This window comes from Merops nubicus, unplaced genomic scaffold (assembly GCF_000691845.1).
Source record: "Merops nubicus isolate BGI_N331 unplaced genomic scaffold, ASM69184v1 scaffold50148, whole genome shotgun sequence".
Taxonomy (NCBI): Eukaryota; Metazoa; Chordata; class Aves; order Coraciiformes; family Meropidae; genus Merops; species Merops nubicus.
In genome coordinates, this window is record NW_008624764.1 from 4,215 (window position 1) to 26,969 (window position 22,755).

The window sequence follows — 22,755 nt, forward strand, 5'->3', positions numbered from 1 at the left end:
AAATAATGAAAAAGACGTTAACTAAGTAATTCCTCAAGGTAGTATTTATAAATGTTAATTGAAAAAAAAAAAACAACATGTAATGCAAATTCTATTGTCAGGGTTCATCGCTGTCATGTTCCTTTCTGCTTCAATGGGACAAAGCCTAGTGTTCTATTTTTTTAGAATTCTAACACTAAAAATACTATCTCTGTTTTGACAGGCCCGTTGGAATGCCAAAAATGGAAAAAGTTTACCTACATAACCCTAGCTCAGAAGAAACAATTACATTAATATCAATATCTGCTACAACATCACATTTTCATGCATCATTTTTTCAAAATAGGGTAAGTTATTCTACTTTCTCAAAATAAGCTTGCTTTCTTCCCTTTTCCCACTCTGAATGGGAGCTTGATTTCCCTCCCTTCTTTAAATGAGCTACTTACTGCAATAATTACATATCTAAAAGAATTAAGATACTGCAGTTTTTGATCTCGTATCAGTTACCAAGCAAATTTGAGCTGAGCAAAGAGACACAGAAACCCTGCTAGAAGAGGAGTGAAATAATGGATAGGACTTCTGAATACATTGGAAGTGCAAATTGTAACCAAGGGTTTAGCAGCAGATCTCCCTTGTTTCTGAAGTGACAAGTGTACATGGCCTTACAGCACATAGAGGAACAAGCTGTTTTTGTAATTTTTTCTGAAAATTATAGGTCCAGTGAAGCAGTATTGGTGCAAAGCAGTCACTCAAATGCACTTAAAACTACTGCAATCATGCTACAGGAATTTGCGTGCTAAAAAACATGGTGTCAGCAGGGTTAACTCATAACCACATTGCTTTTGGAATTGTCTTCTAGTTTCAGTTTTGTCTGCAGGGCCTGTGGCTTAGCAGGGGCCATGTAGACACTAAAAACTTCAGAGAACCTGTCTATAGGCAACCTTGCCACTTATGGAATTCCTCTAGTAATTACCTTCCTCTGCTGTTCTCTAAATTGTCAGTCCAAAATATTTCTATGATAAGCTGAACTCTGAAGTTCTGAATTCAGCATTCAAATTCCATCAAATATGATCATGAACTAGATTATGACTGAAAAATATTAGGTATTTTAGTGTTTTGTTACACATTTTTGTTTAAAACCTCTAATCTTTTTTTTTTCCCACCTCCAAATCTGCAGTAGACCTTCTAACTTCAGTTTTCCGTTAGAACACACAGACACCTTCTGTAGCACAAAAACTATTGTTCATCTGCAGGGTGGAATGTCTTCGATAAGATAAGAATAAATTTTGCTTATTCTTTTGCTTGCTTTTTTTAAATTTTTTCCAGAAAATTCTTCCAGGAGGGAATACGTCCTTCGACGTAGTTTTCCTTGCAAGAGTAGTGGGAAATGTAGAGAACACTTTATTTATTAACACTTCTAATCATGGGGTATTTACTTATCAGGTAAGAGAATTACCCTCTTTCAGAAAAAGTTGTGAAGTGTGAATTACCATGGTAATGTTTTGAAAACAACATCAAAAATACTTCCCATACAGATAGCCTGTTCCTGAATGGTCTGATTAAAGAATATTTTTTTTAACTTTTAGCTTGTATGTAGTGTTTCTGAATATCGGAAAAAAAAGATGTTATTTTGACTTCCTGTGTTCTAAATTTGTCAGTGTGAGTCATAGCTATGAGAAATACCTCTTAGCTTTAGATTAAACCAGTTTATTCATTTCAGTGTTTTAGCATGATACTGGGTTTAAATGTTTGCTTGAAAGTATACGATAAAATTAATTTAAAAGAGTACTTGGTAAATGACTAAAGTTGGCATGTACATGTAAGGCAACAGTTACATGCAGCTACTTAAGGTGTTTTTTTTTCTTTTTGTGCACCAGGTGTTTGGCATTGGAGTACCAAACCCATATCGATTGCGCCCATTTATTGGGGCTCGAGTTCCTGTAAATAGCAGTTTTTCTCCTATAATAAATATACATAACCCTCACAGTGAACCTTTGCAGGTAAGCCTAAGAGAAAACCATTAAATGCTCATTTATGTTTATAATATTAAAGAGAAATTTTGGTACTTCTTAAAATTCTATTCAAACTTTAAAGCTATTTGAGGCAAAGTCATATTTATAAACAATTTTATGCTTAAATGATCATCAGTCGTTCTATAAATTGTAGATTATGCACAGAGATCTCTTAATTTGCTAAACGGAAGTTTTACAGTGAGATTTCAATTTTTAAAATGGTTGTAATTACTGCAAAATAGAGAATTAAACTTCTTTGTCATGTAGCCCATGCCGTTGCATATTATAATACCTGATAAATAAATGTCTCCCTTTAAAGCTGTATTAACATTTTCTTGTTATATACCTCAGGTGGTAGAAATGTATTCCAGTGGAGGTGATCTCCATTTAGAGCTTCCAACAGGTCAGCAAGGTGGTACAAAGAAGCTGTGGGTGAGTAGTCATGTCTTGAAATATTCAGTGTACTTGTTTGGAGAGGTTTTATTTTGAGACGATTTTAGTTTTTGGCCTTTTTTTACCAAACTTGTTTCTTTTCATTTAATTGTTGAAAATACCTCATGAAATTGAAATTATAACAGGGTCTTTTAATTTTATGGTAATATGAATTGAAGGAAAGTTTTAATTAAAAGAGATCATCTCTATTGAGCTGTGCTTTTTTCTGAAATCAGAGGTATAAGATAGTTTGCAGTAGAACGAATTATACCTACCTAAGCGTTCAGGACAATGTAGTCCTTCTGATGACCTGGAAGCTGGATCTAACTCACAGGAATAAGAGATGGAATTTTAGTTTTAATTAAAAAAAAACAAAACAAAACAAAACAACCAAACAAAAAAAAAACCCAAACAAACAAACAAAAAAACCCCAAACAAACAAACAAAAAAAACCCAAACAAAGAAACAAAAAAAACCTGAGAAAGTCCTTCCTTCAAATCACTATGAATGCATACGTGGATTGAAAAAGCAGCTGAACAAACTTGGGGAAGAACCACCTATCAACAACTATTAAATAAAGCAGAAATGTGTCTAGTTGCAATAAATCTTCAGATTGTGAGTCAAGAGTGGCTGGAAACTCTTCTGGAAAATATTCCTATCTGCACATCCTGCAGTTACTCTTTATTCTTCATTTCTGGTGCTGGAGTAGTGGTATGGATGGACCCATGGTCTGGCCCACTAAGTCTGTTTTGTTGTGTTTCTGAATGTAGTTTTGAAGTAACACGTCCTTCAAAGCTTGTCTCTTGCTCCAGTGTATCATAACAGTCACTGACATTTATATCTGTTGTAATGAGGAAAGCCAGGGTATTTCCAAGTGAATTAGGAAGAACAGTCACAAAACTTAACTCCTGACTTCTCTAGAGAAAGTCTGTGAGAATGGCAGTATCTTAGTTTCAGATACAAAAGTTACAAACAAGTGGGTATCGACACAGATCACAAGCGTTTTTGAAAACTGTGGTGGAAAGAGTAAGCAGATGCTGAGGCTAAGATATAAGCATTAAAATGGACTTTAAATTTTTTTGACACCATTTTAGTCATTGATTCTAAAGATAGCCCCTTCCTTGCTTGTTGTCAAAAGAGCTCAAGGTGAATGTTGAATTCAGTAGTCATTAGTATGTAATGAACATAAAAAAAGAGTAGATGATTTTTAAATGTCTGGTTTATTTCTAGTTCTGCGTTTGTGCAGGTAGCTCTTTAGAACGTGTAACTTTTCATCTTCTCTAGGCCAGGTTGCCAGCTAAAGCAGTGATGACATGCATGTGAAAGGTTCCACAGTATTGTGTGGAAAGGCAGCTGAGTTAGTACTAGTCAGCACTAATCCTCTGTTTTTTCTTAACTATTGGTATTTCAAAACAATAACGCAACTAGAAGAAATGAAACCAGTAGCAGAACACACTCAGATATGTCATTATATTGGCTGTGTCAAGATCTGCACTGCAGTTAGAAAAAGCTGCAAAGGAGAAGAAATTGTTTGAAATATAATGATGGTACTTTGACATATGGATGTACATCATTGTCTACAGTTGTTTTGGTGCCAAATATGTGGATGGTTGGATGAAGCAGTCTGCATATGCAGGAGTACTTTTGTAATTGTTGTCCAGAGTTACTTTATGAATCTAACAAACCGTGGGTCCCTGGTGACAAACATGGAAGAGGGGAATCATAAGCTTTGAAAGATCAGTGAACAGCTGCGTTACGTTAGGTCTCTGAATAAGTGCAGAAACAGAACTTGGAAGCTTCTTAGTTTAGGGACTTGCCAAGTAGTAGCAGTTGAAACTAGTTACTTGGATATTCAACAGCTATCAAAGAACACGTCTACAGTCACTCTGCCATAAAAGCTGTGGCTTGACCTTCAGAATGGATTGGAATGAGTTTGCACTACAGAAAGCACAGGAGAGAGAGAGAACAGAATCAGCACCTGTATGGATTTCGTCCTGTCCAGTTACCTTCATCAAAACCACAAAAGAAAGATCTGTCAACTAAAATAATGTGAATTGATACAAGGATTACTCAAAAATTCCTACTTTCTGCCATATTTCTTTATGGTTAAAGAGGAAGAAGTGCCGAATTTCAAGTCACAGTTTTCAACTTCTATTTAAAAAACAAACACGCACACATACAAAACTCCACACCAAAACAAGCAAACAACACCAAAAAACCCAAAACCCACCCAAAAAAAACCCTCAGTTATCCAGCCCTTCAATAATGTGATGGGGAAGAATTCAATGTTCATATTTCAACAACTATGGTTCTGAAACTCATCTTGTGCTGCAGTTGTGTCCAGCAAATACAGAAAGCATTGTCTTTGAAACCCTGAATGCAGACTGGGACTGATGGGACAGGCTTGGTGCAGAAACTAAAACACTTTGACTTTTTGCTGTAAATTTCTTGGTGACTAATGAATCTGCAGCTCCACAAGCTTCTGGCTAGTTGCAGTTCTGCACTGTTTCAATTTGTGTTTAGCACTGAAACTAGTCTGCTTTGGAGAAAGTAAATTAAATTGACAGAATCTATCAATAAACAAAATCTATTCATAAAAATTGAGTGCAGTAGCATCAAACACTGGTTTTGCATATTCTAAATGTTTCTGTCTTCTTACCACAAATCTAATACATGAAATGCAGTTGAATGGGATGTGGAAGCCTTCTTGCATATACCTATTTTCAATCAGTGCCATATTAGATGATTACAACTATTCTTACTAAATTTAACAGTGGTTTTAAAAACATGCAACCTATCTCTTACTACTACTGCAGCTTTTTCTCTTAATACAATTACACTTAATACTTCTATTGTAATTTTTTAGTGTGGCTGTTTTTTTAGTTACTGCACTCTCATAGATGCACTTTGATTATTTACCAGGAAATACCTCCCTATGAAACAAAAGGAGTGATGAGAGCCAGCTTTTCTTCAAGAGAAGCAGATAATCATACAGCCTTCATTAGAATAAAAACAAATGCCTCAGACAACACAGAATTTATTATTCTCCCCGTTGAAGTAGAAGTTACAACAGGTTTGTAGAAAACGGGTTGTTTTTTGTGGTTTGGTTTTGTTTTTAACTTAACCAACTTAATTAACTTTTAGTATAATTAGAAAATGGTAACTTGCCTTTTTTTTTTTTTTTTTTCCTTTGAAGCACCAGGAATCTACTCATCAACAGAAATGCTAGATTTTGGTACACTACGAACGCAAGGTAAACTATACTTCAGGTCTCAAAGTATATTATAGAGAGTAGAGTGGTGTGGGGAAAGCCCAGTTGCCTTTGTACTATTCAGGGTTGCTTGTGGAGTGATGCTTTTTAAAAGGCAGTCTCAAAAGCAGGATAAAAAAATGTGTTATGACTGCACAAATGCATTCACCTGAAAGTGTACTTGAGATGTGTCCAAGCAAAGAGTGATTTGCACATAGAGTTATAAGTTTGGTAATAACATTAGCCTTAGTCTGAAATGCATTGTTAGTTTACTTAATTTGTGAACTTGTTTTGAAAGTTTGCTTTATATCTGCCTAAGTTTTAATAATTTGCAGACATAGGGAGTAGTGAAAATGTGCAAGCTTAATCAGATTTGTTACTTATAATCTTTTTTTTTTTTAAGTGCCACTTACATATTTGTGCCTAACATTTTACATTGTGAATTAATATTGTCTAGTGAAATTTATCTCTCTCTATATATGGTAGAAAGTAGTAAAACTGAGGGTATCTTTTGAAACTGTAAAAGGAACTCATTACTGAAGAAAACCAGTATATATCTTTTGAAGCTGAAAAAAAGATAGCTTCTGAAGGACTTTTCCTTGCAACTTATTGAACATGTAAAGATTTTGAAATAAGATTAGTTTCTGCTGAATATTGGTGCATCAGGAAAAAATAATTCATTGCACTGTTTTAACCTGTTCATTTTGTAATGTGAAATACAAGTGGTTAGCTGAAGCATGTAATACCTACTAATACACAAAAATCCAGTTTTTAAGTGTGTCAGATTCTTGGGACTAGCTATTTTGACTGGCTGTACTGTCATGTTAATCTAACTTTTTAAAACTGAAAAACAGTGGATTTATAAGAGAAATAAGCTAGGGCAGATGACTTTGTATAAGGGTCTTATGTTAAAATAGCCTAATAGACAGGTGTGTTTTTTGTTCTTTAACAGATCTGCCAAAAACTTTAAATCTGCATTTATTAAATTCAGGAACAAAAGATGTGCCAATTACAGTAAGTTTTATTTACTTTCAATTTGAAACTTTCTACTTGGATTTACTTTCTCCCATAAAAATTGATCATTCGCAGGTTCACCATCTAGTGTTCAGAATTAGAGGCTAGGTGATGTGTGACTGAAAACATAACTTAATAGTAAAACAAATAATCTGTATACATGGTAAAATTTATTTGCCTTGTGGCCTTCTTTGAATGGCTGTTTGAGCATTTATAGACTGTGCCTGCAGTATCTGAGCCTCTGGAAGCTTTTGTGCTTGAGAACAGTAACTCCTGTTCAGTGAACGAGAGACTAATGCCGAGTCTGTGGGACTCTTTGTCCTCATCACACACTTCATGGGAGTGTATAAAGTGGTTGCCCAGTGTAATCCTTTTAGATGAGCAGAGAGTAGCATTCAAGAGCAGACTGTAAAATGACCCTTGTTTTCTTGAGCTTTGTAGCTTGAAATAAGAAAAAAGCCTGCAAGCACTCTAGAGCCCTTTCCAGTGAGATCACTGCAGCTGCATGTAAAATGCAGCCAACTTCAGAATTCCAGGTTCTGGATTTTCTTCTTTTCTATTTTCATTACAGAATTTTGGCTCTAGTCTGGTAGTCCACATTCATTCATATTTCTGTGTAATTTTTCTCATCGCCCACTATTTTTCTCATTTCTTCCTTCTCCCCTTTCTGCCTTCCTTGTTTTCCACATTTAGTTGTATAGGAAGCTATACCATGTCCCAGTGCACTTCAAGAAGTGTTGAAAAGAAACCAAAGGAGCCAGAAGAATGACTGGGGGATTGGCAGAGGTTTTTTACTGAGCTCTTGGAGAGCATTTCTGTGTTTTTAAAGCTTAGAGCTGTAACTGAAAGGAATAGTGTTTTAATGCTAGAAGTCTAACAAAAACTTAAGATAGTGTAAACTGAGACTAGAGGAGACATTTTTAGTAACAAGAATAACTTTCCACTATAACAGTAGTCCATTGCAATGCTTCCTAAGTTATTTGCTAATAATTTTCAAGTCAAGAGAAACTTGCAGTGTAGTGCAAACAAAATTTGATTCATTGAAGTTCTAATGCTTATTACATTAATGAGGTCAGATGATCCTATAAGGTCCCTCATGGCCTTGTAAGCTATGAACCAGCTTTCATGGAGGGTTTTATTTAAGAAAAGACCCTGTATATGATTTTTATAAACAGAGGGTTGGTAAAGTTTATTAGATTATTTTTCCATCTATTTCTGCTGTCTTATGTCATCTTAGATATGTTAAGATTTTGGCACAGGGACAGTTTTTTGTGGGTTGTGGCTTATTTTGGTGTTTTTTTTTTTTTTTTTCTTTTTGTGTGTGTGTGTGAGGGTTTTTTTGTTGTTGTTGTGTCGTTTTTTTTTTAAGTGTGTTAATATATTTTGTGAGTACGATGCAAATAGCTGTATATTCAAAACACCAGTATCACCAGTATCTGCTAGGAGAACATAGTACCAAATGTATTCTTCCGTTAAAAAAAAAACGTATCTGGGTTTCTTTAAGCTGTGTTCTTTGGACTGTAGACTGTAGACAACTGTAGTGTAATGAAAGGCTATCATTTGATAACCATTATATATACCATGACAGAACTTTTCCAGATGAATTATTCTTTTAGTACCAAAGCATTATATTTGGTGGTCTTAAATCTTTTAGGACGCACTTTCGCAATGATAAAGTTACCACATAGGAACACATATGATGTATTTTTTAGTGTGTCACATACAGCATATCAAATCAGTTGTTCTCATTAAGGCACAACTTTGTTGTAAAGTTTATAACCTTTCTACCATTTGATGCACTGTGTGAGTTTCTGCTGCTTGGCCATTCAAGGAATTTCAAAGTGGTAAGCCAGAGTAAAGAGTTTTTGGAAGGAACCTGGTGAATAGCTTACTTCCAGGAAAGCTTGAGAAGTGGATTTCTGACTCTAGAGCTAGGCTTTAAAAGCAGTGAGACAGAGCTCTGTGACAAATTTTATCTTAATGTCAGAAGAAAAGGCCAAGGCTATATTTAGCAAATATTTAAGATGGATGCCAGAGGGACTAAGATACCTTCAGGTCATCTGTGCATGAGGGACTGCTGATACTGTTGCCAGAGTTGTCGTTGTTCTGCCTTTAAGTACTTAGTCATGCTGTGGTCCATCAAATTGGTTGAGGAAAGTTAGAGCAAGTCACTTGACTTTGACTTCTAAAACTGTTTATAAAAACTTCCTTAATTAAATTTTATAGGGTTTTCTCCATTATTAGGGAGAGTCATGTTTATTTCATGACTGGATGAACTGTTGTCATGCTGTCAAACAATTAAGTCATGCTGTCAAAAATCTAATAAATTCTTGAAAACTTTCTTTTTGCATTTCTCTAGAACGAAAATTTTGTTTTCTTAAGGCAATTTAAGCCCATTTGATTGCAGGAAGCAAAGGCACATTAAAATGTGAAATCCTGATGGTGTTTGACACATAAAGGACCAGGAACTTCAGGACAGCTGTACAGGGAAACTAAATTCTATCGGTTTGAAAGTAAGAGTGGTTGTATAAGGAAGTATTTACTTACTTCTGTCACAATTCATATACTTTAGAGTGAATTTCTCTTATCAACCTGTGAGAAGTAGTTTACTTCTCTATTATGTTTTGAGTCTTCAGCACACCTCAGAGTTATGAAGGAAAAGTTACCTTAAAGGATTAAAGTCTAGCAGTAGTTTATTCCATGGTTGTTCTGGATGGTGCATTGTGGTTAAAGCAAACTTCAGTCAGTTAGATGTGTCCTTTTTTAAATTGAAGGCCAAGTTATTACAAAATAATTGTCTGTAAAGGCAAATAGAACAGTACAGAGGTGATTCTGACACTAATGGAACCAGTCTTAGTCTGCTGCCTGTGGTCACAGCAGGGTAGCTGTGCCTTTACTTTCTGTAAGCAAAAGTCTAGAGCCTGCTCAGCCTTCAGAGCAATATGCTAGGTGGACGAGACAAAACTATGTTCAGGAGCTCACGGGCAGGTAAACAGTATGGATGAACAGGTGCCAGTGTTTCAACTCATACATTTCTCTTTAGGTTGTTAGAATAGGTGTTGTCTGATAGTCTGTGAAACTTCAAAGTCTTCCCCAATAAATGCTGCAATAGCACAGAACTTTCTTTACCCTTCTGTGGTCTCTAGAACATTTAAAGTTCTTATGTTCTGCTTTACAGTAAATATTGAATGTATCTTCATACAGCAGGGTCATGAATCTTGGCTGGGGCACTCTGTCAGAAAGCCATGTGTTACTGAAGTGTACCTATTTTAAATTATTCTTCCCCACAGAAGTCACTGTTAGAAGATTTTCTGAGAAAATTGGTGGTATTAGCCTCTTGGTGGAACTTGTTTTGCATGTATTCTCATGATCTGTTTATATTTGATGATTATTACAGCACACCTGAGGACAAATTTTGCTTGGGCTTCATTTGAGGAAGATTAAGTTGAAAGAATTCTTAAGGGTGTTTGTTTTTCCTTTAGTTGTATTAATTCTGTATTTCCTTTTATAAATGTAAACAAGCAACAAATGACAAACATTTTGAACAAAACAGTGTAAATTTCTTCTTTAAATTCATTAGCTGTAGACATTTTGAGTAAATATATCTAGGCTTGTTACACTTGAGGTTTAAGAGATACAGCTCTGGAACCCACCATTTTTCTGGGATCAGGCTGTCCTTTTGAATGTTTTCAATTTGATTTACTAAATTAAATCAGCATAACTTAAAAGCTTCAATAATTAGAAAACCAGCATTTTGCTCGCCCTTTCTGCCATGCAAAAGTTGTGAACTTGATAACAGCTTTGTTTTTGTCTGCTTAAGAGTTGCGTTTTTTTAAAGACACTTTAAGATCTCGGTTTTGTAGCATGGTCTTCATTAGAAGAAGACTGTGCCAATTACAAATTGGCTTGTAAAGGGAAATAGCAAATATCTGCACCATGTGCATGCAGGTGGTTGACAAAGGTCAGTACTATAAATTGAAAATGCAAAGCTTCCAGTTGAATTGACAGAGATTATCCATTAGGTGCAGGAGCAGTGCTGCATGTTTCCTCTAAGGATCAAATGGTCTGCAGAACTCACTTATGTATGCACGATTTTATGGCTTTAATTTACAATCAAGGACAGCTTATCTTGGAAGAACTGTTATTGGTTTGTACCACTAGCTGTCTGCCTTGCTCCTCTCTGACCAAGAAAGGCTCAGCTGCTCATGAAGCAGGTGCTAAACCTCTGTAGCCCAGCATAAGGTAAACTGGCACTTATTTCAGTTTCCTTTATACAGCATCCTGTAATTTGCAGTAGCTTAACAGCTGCTATATGAGCAGCTGAGCTGTTCTTACAGCAGGAGAAGACAGCTGGGAAGGAGGAATCATGGCAGACATCCTAATTTTAAGCAAAACAAGAATAAGAGCATTTAAATGCTCCATGCCTGGTTTCTCTCCATGGAATCTTGATGAAGACTTTGCTAGCAGTCTTTACAGAGTCTTCAGATGTTGCCATGGAATACATAATGCTGCTGTGTAGCAAGGAGTATCTGTACAAATCAGCTCTGGCTAATAACTGACACAATTGCTATTTCGGTAATTCCCAATTTATTTTTCGCACTTAGTTTAAAACGGTAATCCTCAGATACAAAAAGGGGATGTTTTAAAGTGTTGGTGTAGAGTGAGTGTCAGCTCAGAGCTAAACAACTGTTCTCTGTAGAGGTGGGGTTTTTTTGGTGGATTTTTGTTTGTTTGTGTGTTTTGTTTTTGGTGGTTTGTTTGGGATTTTTTTGAGACAAGATAGTTGTCTGTGTTATTGTCAGCAATTACACAAGTGAGTTACCAGCTTTGTTAAAGAGTGCACCTGAAGCAAATAGTCCAGCTTTTGTGACCCTACAGCATTAGGAATAACTATTAATTTAAATAAAGCTTATTTTCTGTTTTCTTAACATGTTTCTGGCCATACTGTCACTTCATCCAGCATTCCCAAAGAGACATCTCTGTTGCCCACTGACTAATTTGCAGGACTTGAAAAAATTCTAAACCTACCAATGCTGCTTTGTTATAGAAAAGACAGATGTGTGAGAAGTCAGCCAAAACTGGTTGTAGCTGTGTAAATCTGAAGGATACATGAAGGCTGCACGGTGTGTTAACAATGGTGAATTTACAGGTGCTTCATATTTTGATTGTTTGCAGAGTGTTAGGCCTACACCACAGAACGAAGCTATCACAGTACATTTCAAGCCAGTTACGTTAAAAGCCTCTGAAAGTAAATATACCAAAGTTGCAAGTATTAGCTTTGATGGTAAGTACTGCTTCTCTCTTCTTAGAACTTGTCAAGTGCTTCTTAAGACTTGCTGAAACTTCGTGAGTTATTTTCACTCTTAACAAAATGTTATTTGTAATTTTGAGAAGGAAATGAAATTTTCCTACCTGGAATAGGCTTACAGTTCTTCTAATTTCAGTTATTTCTGAAGGAGTTTTCTCTGATGTAGTATGATCAATACTGGTGAGAAAAGAAGTAATCTTAATTATTCCATTAAATATAAGCAGTATTCTTAAGACACTTATCTAAAATGTATCGTTAGTCTAAGCATTTGTTTTTGAGAAATCCTAACAAATCAGGACATGTTCCTCACAGTAATGTGTGTTTGAGGAGAGTATATCCCTTGGATTCTCCTTAGACCTTTCCAAAGTTTATAAAAGAATTAAAAAATCTTATTGCTAAAAAAAATTTCTAACAAAAAAATTCTGTCTTGAGAACCTTACTGTGAAAGTTGGCTTATTTTATCATTCTGTCTTGAATTCATATGAAAGAAAAAGGGAGGTCAAGGTGGAAAAACCTGGTACCTTTCATACATAGATAGGTCTGCTGATACTGACTTTCGTTTGTATCTTTATGAAAGAAGTGTTGGGTCATTTTCCTCCTACATAGTGTGACTGTAAATACTACAACATTTTGTAGAAAGGCACTTCCATTTTTATACAGATTTTAATCAACTGTCAGAATGCTGTTGAGCTACTGAGATGTTCCTGCTTTAAGGTGATTGGTGCTGTAAGTCCACCTGTTTTGTGTAAAAACAGAAGTTTATAGATGTAGTGTTTTTAATTTCGGGTAGACAACATTTTAGAAGTTGTATGGATAGAGAGAATTCATTTTTATTATTGTTATTTATTGATATTGAGAAATTTCACAGCTTAATGTGGCATGTAAGATGAGTGAGGTGTGTTCCTGACTAAGTTATGGTAGATATTGGAAGGAATGATAGTTGGGGAAAAATACCCAGTCAAGCTGTTTAATGTGTTTAAGGGATTGACGTGGTGAATTCCTTTCAGTGAAGCAGCCAGCCCTAAACGTTTGCTAGTTCAGCTGTCCTAATACATGCCAGGGGTTTAGAGGCTGATGGTTTCTTCTAACTAGTATTTGAATCTCTTGACTTTTCTGGCGACCTTGCCACCAGGCTAACATTGCTTGTTCTGTGGTCTTGGAGCAGACCTGTGAGCATCATTCTTGGTGCTTGTGTAGTGTGGGTTCTTTCATGGATTCTGATTCTATTTCTGTAAAGTTTAGCATGTCATCAGTTTCCTCGTTATTAAATTGTTACTGCATTACTGTGCTAAATTCCTGTCAGACTGGTGGTTCTAAGTGAGGAGCCCAGTCATCTCCAGTTTCTCTTCGGTCAGTGGGGGGATAAGTGTATTCCATACTCTTACGTGGCAAGTTCAGCTCAGCCGAGATCTGAATTATTCTCTGGACAGGTCCACATTTATTTATTTGACAGAAATAACCAGGCTTACTTATTGTAGGTAAGCTTCCTAACTCAGGCAGGTCAACTAACTGGTGTTAAGGGGAAGGAATTCAGAATGCAGATCTTTTACCTCCTAGACTTACTCCACTTGGTTGCTTATTGAAATTTCCTTAAGATCCATCTTTCTCTTCTGTGATACTTCATCTCTGGGCTAGCTCTGTGCTTTTAGTCTTCCACTCATACTAGTCTAATGTAATGGATTTTTTTTTTTTTTTTTTTGTCTGCTTTAACAAACTTATTACATTTTTGTGTATGCAGCATCAAAAGCAAAAAAAGCATCACAGTCTTCTGGGAAAATAACTGTTAAAGCGAAAGAGAAGAGCTACTCCAAACTTGAAATACCCTATCAAGCAGAAGTTTTAGATGGGTAAGCTTACAGTAATTGAACCTAGTTTAAAACTAAATGCTGTAATTTAGCTGATGTAGCAGGGAGTTCAGGCTTTTTAGGAGGAGATGATACCAAAGTTTTCTGAATATCGAGCACATTTAGAACTGCAATTACTCGTTTGATTTTTTTTTTTTCTTCTTCTTTTCTGGTTTAAAGTAGTAGATGAGGTAGTCTTAGTAATGTATAAACTGGTTTCAAGGCTTGAGTTCAAAGTGACCTTAGTGAGAAGTTTTTCAGAGCAGTTGAAAGCTGCAGATGAGACATTTTAAGAATGCAGCATTGGAAATTTTTCCAGTTTCACATTTGCTGTTCTATCCCTATATGAGGTAAGGGAAGAGAAAACACTTTTGCTTTTAAGCCAAACTTTGAAAGAATTTCTCAGTGGTTCCTAATTTTTTTTTTTCTCTTTATTTACAAAGTATGGCTTGATTATCACCAAAATTACTGTTGAAATTAAATGCTACTTTATCAACACAATTGACACAGTATTTTAAAGGAAGACAAACTAAACCTTACAGTTTGTGCTGCAGATGCCTGTTTTAGCTAATAGAGAATATGCATGATTTGCTAACTATCTGAATAATTCAACACTTCCTTTTAGTCCTCCTCGTATGCTGATTTACATTATTATTATTTTCTTACCTTATTTGAATTACTTCATTATTAATGTCCCTGTATTACTGATAATATAGTTTCAGCATGCAGTGGGATATGTACCTTTGTACTGTTGGATTGAATGAATTCTAGTCTTTCATGTAAGAAAAACGCTTTGTTTCAGGAAAGTTTTTATTTTTCTCACACTGTTTTCTTTTAATAGATACTTAGGATTTGATCATGCTGCCACACTCTTCCACATCCGTGACAGTGCTGCTGATTCGGTGGAAAGACTGATCTATCTAACAAACACGTTCAGTTTTGCAGTCCTTATACATGATGTCGTGTTACCAGAAGAAGCAAAACCAATGTTTAAAGTAAGCCTCATTCAATGAACACTTTGACCTAATAGTAAACGTTTAAATGTGATGCTCTTTGTTAAATTGTAACATTGATCTTCATTGTTCACTGATCTAGGTCCAGAACTTCAGTAAACCAGTCTTAATTCCGCCTAATGAATCCAGATATATTTTTACACTTCATTTTATGCCTTCCACATCATCTGTTCATATAGATAATAATATTTTACTTATCACCAATGCTTCTAAATTTCACCTACCTGTCCGAGCATACACAGGATTTTTAGATGTAAGTATTTTCCCTTTTTTAAGCTACTTCAGTCTTATTAGAGTCAGACTGCATAGGACTGTTTTTAATTCTTTATTAAACTTCTATGGGAGGATGGATTTTTGAATTTCAAAATGCTTTTACCAGTTCTTTCCTTACACAGCTTCAGTTACTCCTGAAAAATTCTTTTCTGTTCCCTTTAATTTTACATGGGAAATGTATACAATTTTGAATTTGTCATGGTACTGCTGTACTAGACTTATTAATGCATTTGTTAATAAGCTTAGAGTTTGAGCACGCCTCATATCTAACTTATGCTGAAATACCTTTGTCAATCTTTCTAGTACTTTGTACTGCCTCCAAAAACTGAGGAACGATATATAGATTTTGGCATACTGAGTGCAACAGAAGCTACCAGCATTTTATTTGCAGTCATCAACAGCAATCCGATAGAGGTAAGGATGGATTTATTTTTAGTTTGCCTTTTAGAAAAAATTACATCAGCGTTAGTGAAAATGATACCTTTTGTTCTTTTTAAGCTGGCTATAAAAAGTTGGCATATTATAGGGGATGGTTTGGCCATAGAACTTGTAACAACTGAAAAGGGAAACAGAACAACGATAATTGCAAACCACCATGAACTACAAAAAGCTGCTGCGTCCGACCAGTCCTCAGTAAGTCATTCTTTGAATCCATTGCTGGATGCTGGGGGGGGAGCGAGGCAGATCTGTGCAATTTCTTGCAGTTTCATTTTAGCAGGGAGGAGGCAGGATAAGAATTCTTAATTTCTGCCTGAATATACTAAATCATGTAGAATTTTTAAAATTTATTTTAAGAAGCAGTGTTATGTTCAGATTGGTTAGATTTTGAAAGGGAAAACTTCAGAAACAGTAACCTCTGTACCTTCAGATGATGCTTGTCATTTGTCTGGGAAGAATGGAATGTGTCATCTCAAGGAATACATAATTTTTGTGTTAGTAACCTAGGTGTTTGGGTTTTTTCTTTATGCACCAAAAGTTTTTTTTAGCTGAGTTTTGATTCAGTTTAAAGAAGTAAGAGGATGTTTGGTATGTTTTTTTAGTGAAATTTCTTTCCATTTAATGGATTATAATGGATGACTTTTTCTACCATTTACAGGTGATACTAGCATCAGGTTATTATGCTGTGTTTAGAGTAAAACTAATAGCAAAAGAACTTGAAGGAATTCATGATGGAGCTGTACAAATCACGACAGATTATGAGGTATACTTATTATATATTCATGGGAGTTGCTCAAATGATGTGTTCAGTTTTTAAGCATGAAGTTTTACAAGTTGTGTTAGCAGACAGACTTCAGTATCAGGGAGAAGTTGAGGTTGGAAAGGACCTCTGGAGGTCAAGTTATCTCTGCAAGTTAGCCTTGCATCTAATGACAGTAATACTACTTATGCTTCCTTCTCTAAAGGAATGCAGAATTATGTTAATTATGATTTTCAGCTGACTATCAGAAATACCAATTTAAATCTGACCTAATGCTTTGAAGTATGGGTTCTTCCATTCTCAATGACTTGACATCCTCAAAGCATCAATGCATATATCTTTTGGCATAACATGCTGACAATATGCTTTTTGGTACAGTATCAGTTACTGAAATTGAGCTAGAATTTCGGAGGGGTTTCTTCTGACAAAACCCAGTGTGAAAGTTATTTTGGAGTAATTGCAGTTTGCTGACAGTTGAAGAGACAGAGTTCTTACACTAAGATGAGTAAGGGGGAGAATAACAGCTAGTTAATTCCTTCATATGCCTTTCCTGTTAATAACTTATTTAGTAGAAGAAAGAGACTGTAATAGATAATAGAATCTGTATATAATATCTTTGGGTGATAAATGCTGAAAAGAAAGTGACACGCCGTGCTTATGAAGTCAGGAAATGATGTAGCTAACTCTGTGGTTCTGATGAAGCCACAAAAAAGGGAAAATTCTGAATTTTTGCCAGTTACCTAAGACTTTAAGCCTTTCCAGTATGTTCATACATGTATGTGACCCTCAGTTATAAAATCTGAACCATTTTTATTTTCTTGCTTGTTCTTACAAGTTACTCCACCTGTATTCATAGCACAAAGGATCTCATTGCCATCCCTTCCACACCCCTTTTTCTAAGTCTGTGTCTATCCAAAGATCTTACCATGACTTCTGATGCTTTTTGAGAAGTCTGAAATGCTATTTTCCCTCATATTCATTTAAAGATGTTATCCTTCTGTTTTCCAGCAAAATAAGCCCTGTTCAGTTGAGACCTATATAGTGCCCCATTGGAGACTGTATTTTAACTGTACTTTTGTGTTGCATGTAGACTGGTGCCAAGTGTGACTGAGCAAAGTTATGCTTCCTGACAGTCTGGAGTCACTGTTAGGAATATAAAATCTTAATTCACGTCTCCATGTTTTAAATGTGTATATAAACCTAGACTACATAGATTGTAGAATTTCAGGGTTTTGTTAATTCTATGCAATTTAAAAGTGGAAAAGACCTTTTAAAGGCTGAAATATAAGTATGGGTTTTTTCCTAAAGTTTTAGTGTGTTTTTTTTTTTTCTTTTCTCTCTCTCCCCTCTGTCTCTCAGATTTTAACCATACCAGTGAAGGCAGTGATTGCTGTAGGTTCGCTGACCTGCTCTCCCAAACATGTTTTTCTTCCACCTTCTTTTCCGGTAAGACTGTTGGTTCATAGCATTAAATGTTTTATTGCTGTGTTTTTTATTTATCTGTCCTTTCCAAGAGGAACTTTTATCTTGCATTTTTGCATGTCAAATTACTGGAGATATTGTGCTACCAGACTGTTAAGATTCAATTTGTTGCTGTTTTGTGTTGATTTGGTTTGTTTTTTTTTCTCCTGTGTGTCCCAGGCATGAGTTATCCATACACCTCCTCTACAGCCCACTTGAATGAGATCTTGAAATACTGATGAGATCCCAAATGTTATTCATTGCAGCTTCATTCTAGAGTAGCTGTGGTCACTTAGTTATTACCTATTCATGTACGTTAGCACCAAGAGTTGGTGTGAGTTGAAATTGCACAGATGTATTTTTCAAATTCCTGAAGTGTAGTACCAAAGACAACAAGTCAGCTAGTAAACTGGTCTTTTAGTGTAAGAATTTCTTGATCTCTGTGGAAGTATTATTGTATTGCTTCCACACTGAAAGCAGATCTTCTCAAAGGTACATAGCAGAGTATGTGAACAGGAAAGCAGGAAAGCTGTGTGGGTCTACAACTCTCTGCAGAAGTAGGTAATGGCTGTTCTCATCCCTGCTCCTGCAGTAGTGTTTATTCAGTGAGCACTGAAAGCAACTTCTTTGCTTGAGGCTACAGGCTCATGCAGAAAGCTATCAAAACAGATACTACTTTCTTCTCACTTGGCATTCAGCATAACCATGAAAGCATGGGCAGTCAAGGCATATTGACTTTAGTCTGGACTTTATGTGACTTTCTGCTGAATGGGGAATGTAATGTGATGGAAAATCCATCACAGAGAGAGAGATTGAAAACTGGGGGGAAGAAAAGCACCAAAAGGAGATAGAGATGGCAGTTTTCTGAAAGGATAAAACTTCACTCTGTGCATGCTGGTGGAATGGGGTTTGTTTCCTTGTCCGTCCTGCATAGTCTCTGTTCTGTCATAGAGCAGTGTCTGTTCTCACCTCCTTTTCTGGTAGCTCCTTATTGTCTCCTGTTTATCTTACAATTTGTGTACTCTTAAATGGTAGTTTTTCACTGGCACTTTATGAAATGCTTTACCTCATGTCTGGTAGATAAGCGATAATTTTTTTTAAAAGTAATGCAATTGGTTTCACTGGAGGAAGATCACTCAGCAAGACTTCAGTAGGTCATTGCTACATTTGTCCCATAATCTGGATATTCGATCTCCCTCCTGATCTTCCAGTTTACAAATTGTTTTAAAGACCTTTTCTACTCTTGAGGTCAAATGGTCCTACCTACAGTGGCAAAAACCACTTGTTATTTTTTTGTCTTTAGGATCTGTATTTCCTACTTGACTATATGGCCTCACCATTATATGGATGTTTATTACACTGACTACCATATGTGTAACTTCATCTATGAACTGCTCCATCAGCCTTTGATAAACTGAAATAACTTAAAGGTCCATTTCCCTTTCTCTCACCAAAGATAATGCAATTTCTATATTCTGCTTTTCAGAGCAGTCAGCTTCACTTACTGCTTCTGCTAGTTGATCACATAGCTCTTGATGTTTGTGAACATTGATAGCAGACTTACTTTTCCTTTTTCTTGGATTCATTTCAGACTAAACTTGTGATCATGGAATTCTTGATACTTTTACATCTAGTCGTTCTGTAATGCCTCACTTACAAAAACAAGCCTAAAATAGAATCAGTTCCTCTTGTTTCAGTGTTTGGTAGAGAAATTTGACAGCTATAAGATCCAGGAGTAATTAGGTGCTACAATTTTAGCAACACTTGCTTTTCAGTACATACCTAGAATGTAATTTTCCTGCAGCTGCCCAGTTCCCGCTGCTATCTGTTTCTGTTTGTAATTTTAGTGTATTTGCACCCAAGTCTGGTTTCTGGTATTCTGTCAAAGTTTGTGTTTACAGGCCTTGTAAAGATCAGTGTCTTGGTTTCAAGAGATCTTAGCTGTGTTGACTTCTTCTTCACAATGACATTTTTAGCTTGCAGTGACATCCTTTCCCCGATCAAAGCTCATCTTGGAGGACCTGTAGACTAGATAGCATTGTTCTGTTTTTCTTATTATGGATGGGTAAACTCTTCTTCCCCTAGCTGTTATTTCATATCTAAGCACATCATACAGGCCTTAGTAAAATACTGTTAATTTGTTCTATAGAGTTCACCAAACCTTTCTTGCTCAATTGATGTCAGTTTGTTACTCCCAGGATACCATAGGTGAAGCTCAGACATACCAATTCAGTTTTAAAGGACTATACAGTTTAGGTATTTATGCCTGTGGTTTCTTTCCCTCTGCAATGCTACTATTGAGACTGTTACATTGTATGATTGTTTCCTGAGGCCAGAGTTGAATTTTGAGCCTGGGAAAGGTCATCTCTCCTGTCTTTCCACTTCAGTCCTTACTGTAGAGAAATTTTGAAAAAGCTGCAAGCATTGATTTAAGGAGAATGTGAAAAACTCCTGGCGTGTTCATTAGAAGACAGTCTTGGTCATTTCAATTCATTTATATTCATTTATTTTATGTAAATCTGAAATGTTGTCAGCAGTCCTGAGTTGTGCTTTTTTTGTTGTTGTTTGTTTTTGTTTATTTATTTATGATTTACTCTGTACTTGTGAGGGTTGGGTTTTGACATAAGGTAAAAAACACGACCAAAGGCATTGATTTATAAGTGAGAGCAAGGGGAGGGTATGAGTATTGTAACGATTCTGATAAATTGTTTTACCTTTTAAGAATAGAAGAGGAGGCAGGATGTAAAGGCATAGGGAAAATATTTGCACTGTTTTAATTTCAACTGTTTTAATTTTAGTGCCTGGTGTTTTCATTGGGAGCAGGAAGGAGGCTTAGAAAACAGAATTTCCTTCTCTGGTACTTTTTAAACATGATTTGATTAAGCAGAACTGTTGTCCTAGCTCTTCAAGACACTTAAGGTGTACTTAATTCTGAACAAGAGGTGGACTGTGTTTGAAAGCAGATGGAGGAAGGCATAGAACTTACCTTGAAGTGTTTTAAGTGGCATTTTTCTTCAGATAGCATAGTTAAAAATCTCAGTTTAAAGTTTCAACTCTGCTGTGGCCTTTGCCAGCTTGCATAAATACATACATATGCTGGGGAAAGTGCATATCTTGCAGACTTTTTTAATCCTTTCTTTTCTTTAGGGGAAAGTAGTTCACCAGAGCCTGAACATTATGAACTCCTTTTCTCAGAAAGTGAAAATACAACACATACGTTCCCTGTCAGAAGATGTAAGGTTTTATTATAAGAGGCTAAGAAGTAATAAAGATGATTTAGAGCCAGGAAAAAAATCGAAGGTTTGTTTTTTGCCTTATTTCTACATATTTACAAGTTCTCTTGTATATAGTATATGTTAAGTTTCTGTGGTCCTCAGAAATCTTTTTTTCTTCAGTCATTAGATTTACTGTGCTGTGTCATAACTGATCTGCTCTTACCTGTTTTGCAGATTGCAAATATTTATTTTGATCCTGGTTTACAATGTGGAGATCATTGTTATGTAGGATTGCCTTTTCTATCTAAACGTAAGTAACATTCAACTTCATAATGAAAATCGTAATTTTAAAAAGTTTTCTCCTTAAGCAATGATTTTTACATGAAGAGTTTAAAAAACACGTTATTTCTTAAAGCAGAATCTAAAGTCCAGCACAGCGTAGCAATGCTAGAAGATACATGGGATTCTGACTGGGATTTACATGAGAACTTTTTCAAAGAATGGGCAGAAATAAAAGAGAACTCCAGCCACAGGTAAGTATTTTATGCCAGTTGCTTTCTCAAGCCTTAAATCACTAGATAATTCCATGTTACGTGTGTTCTTACAAAAATGCAAAGTGTCTTAATATTACAGTGCTCTTTGAGAGAGCACCAAGCAGGAGTTACTTGACCTTCTCTGCAGAACCTTTAAAGAGAACTTTTTGAAAGTTAAAACTCAGCAATAATAATAAACCTCAACTTAAACACAACACTGAAAGTTACTATTCACTGGAGCATGCTGACGTTCTTGAAAAGATGGCAACAGCAAGGCAGTCTCTACTCTGCAGGAATTTCTCAGAGCAGGTTATACTGTTCGTGCAGTGTCCCTGCTTAATTGGTTTTAAAGTAGTAACCTCAGTATCCCCCTTAAGATTTCATAAGGATTTCTATTGCTACTATTCTGAGATTATTGCATTTCAGTGAATTTTCAAATTGTCTGATATTTTTCCTTGGGCTTTGCTAAACAGAAGGAGATTAATTGTCTATTTAATATTTAGAAAAAAGTGAAACTCTGTAGCCTACTATATACCTTTTAAATGTCTGCCTTCTCATACATAGTGATTTAATGTCCAAGAGACATAAGTTAGCATTAACAGCAAGTGCATGGGTCTTTTGTGATGATAACAACCAGATTTCCCTTTCAAAAGAGATACACATTTGTGGAGAAACAAAGTGACTGATGTAGCTAAACAGAGTAACAAAAGCATACCTCCATACTGTACTTTTTTGTTATAGTGCTGATATGTTAATAAATCCTGAACAAATTTCATCTGAACAAAATCCTCTATTAGTCACAGCGATAACTTTCCAGAACTGTCCTATCACCTACAGTAAGAGGGCAGGAAAGGAAAATTCTGTTAAAAACTGCTTCTGAATAAGAAGCAGTTCTAGCTAGAATATACAGTGCTCTAATATTATTACATATGATACATATTAGAATGTGTAATGCTTTTACAGAGAGTTAAATTAACCAGCTATCCAAGGCAGCATTCAGCAAAGGAAAAATTCTCCTTCTGAATAGAGAGGCTTTCTGACTTCAGCACTTGGAGTCTCTACAAAATACTCCTGTTCGGTTTTCAACTCTAGTGTTTCATCTGTTTTGTTGACTGGAGAAGTTTGATACTGTCAATCTTACTCCATCTTATGGTGGAGAGCTTGCAGGAGAACAGTAATCAAGGTCTGTTGCATAGGTTGATTAATAGCAAAAATCTTCATTC

General features: G+C 35.7%; 1 protein-coding gene across 1 annotated transcript; it reads left to right on the forward strand.

Annotated features, from left to right (window-relative positions):
* Positions 1 to 202: 202 nt before the first annotated feature.
* On the forward strand, positions 203 to 21,536 carry LOC103777878 (transmembrane protein 131-like; the record flags this gene model as incomplete). The annotated part of the gene is made up of 18 exons (XM_008945440.1): positions 203 to 326; positions 1,306 to 1,422; positions 1,857 to 1,979; positions 2,343 to 2,423; positions 5,346 to 5,496; positions 5,620 to 5,676; positions 6,626 to 6,687; positions 11,863 to 11,971; positions 13,734 to 13,842; positions 14,681 to 14,834; positions 14,935 to 15,105; positions 15,429 to 15,539; positions 15,624 to 15,758; positions 16,222 to 16,326; positions 17,683 to 17,769; positions 20,932 to 21,084; positions 21,234 to 21,309; positions 21,415 to 21,536. Coding segments are annotated over 18 exons (2,047 nt in total), but the record flags the coding sequence as incomplete, so codon positions are not given.
* Positions 21,537 to 22,755: the final 1,219 nt, after the last annotated feature.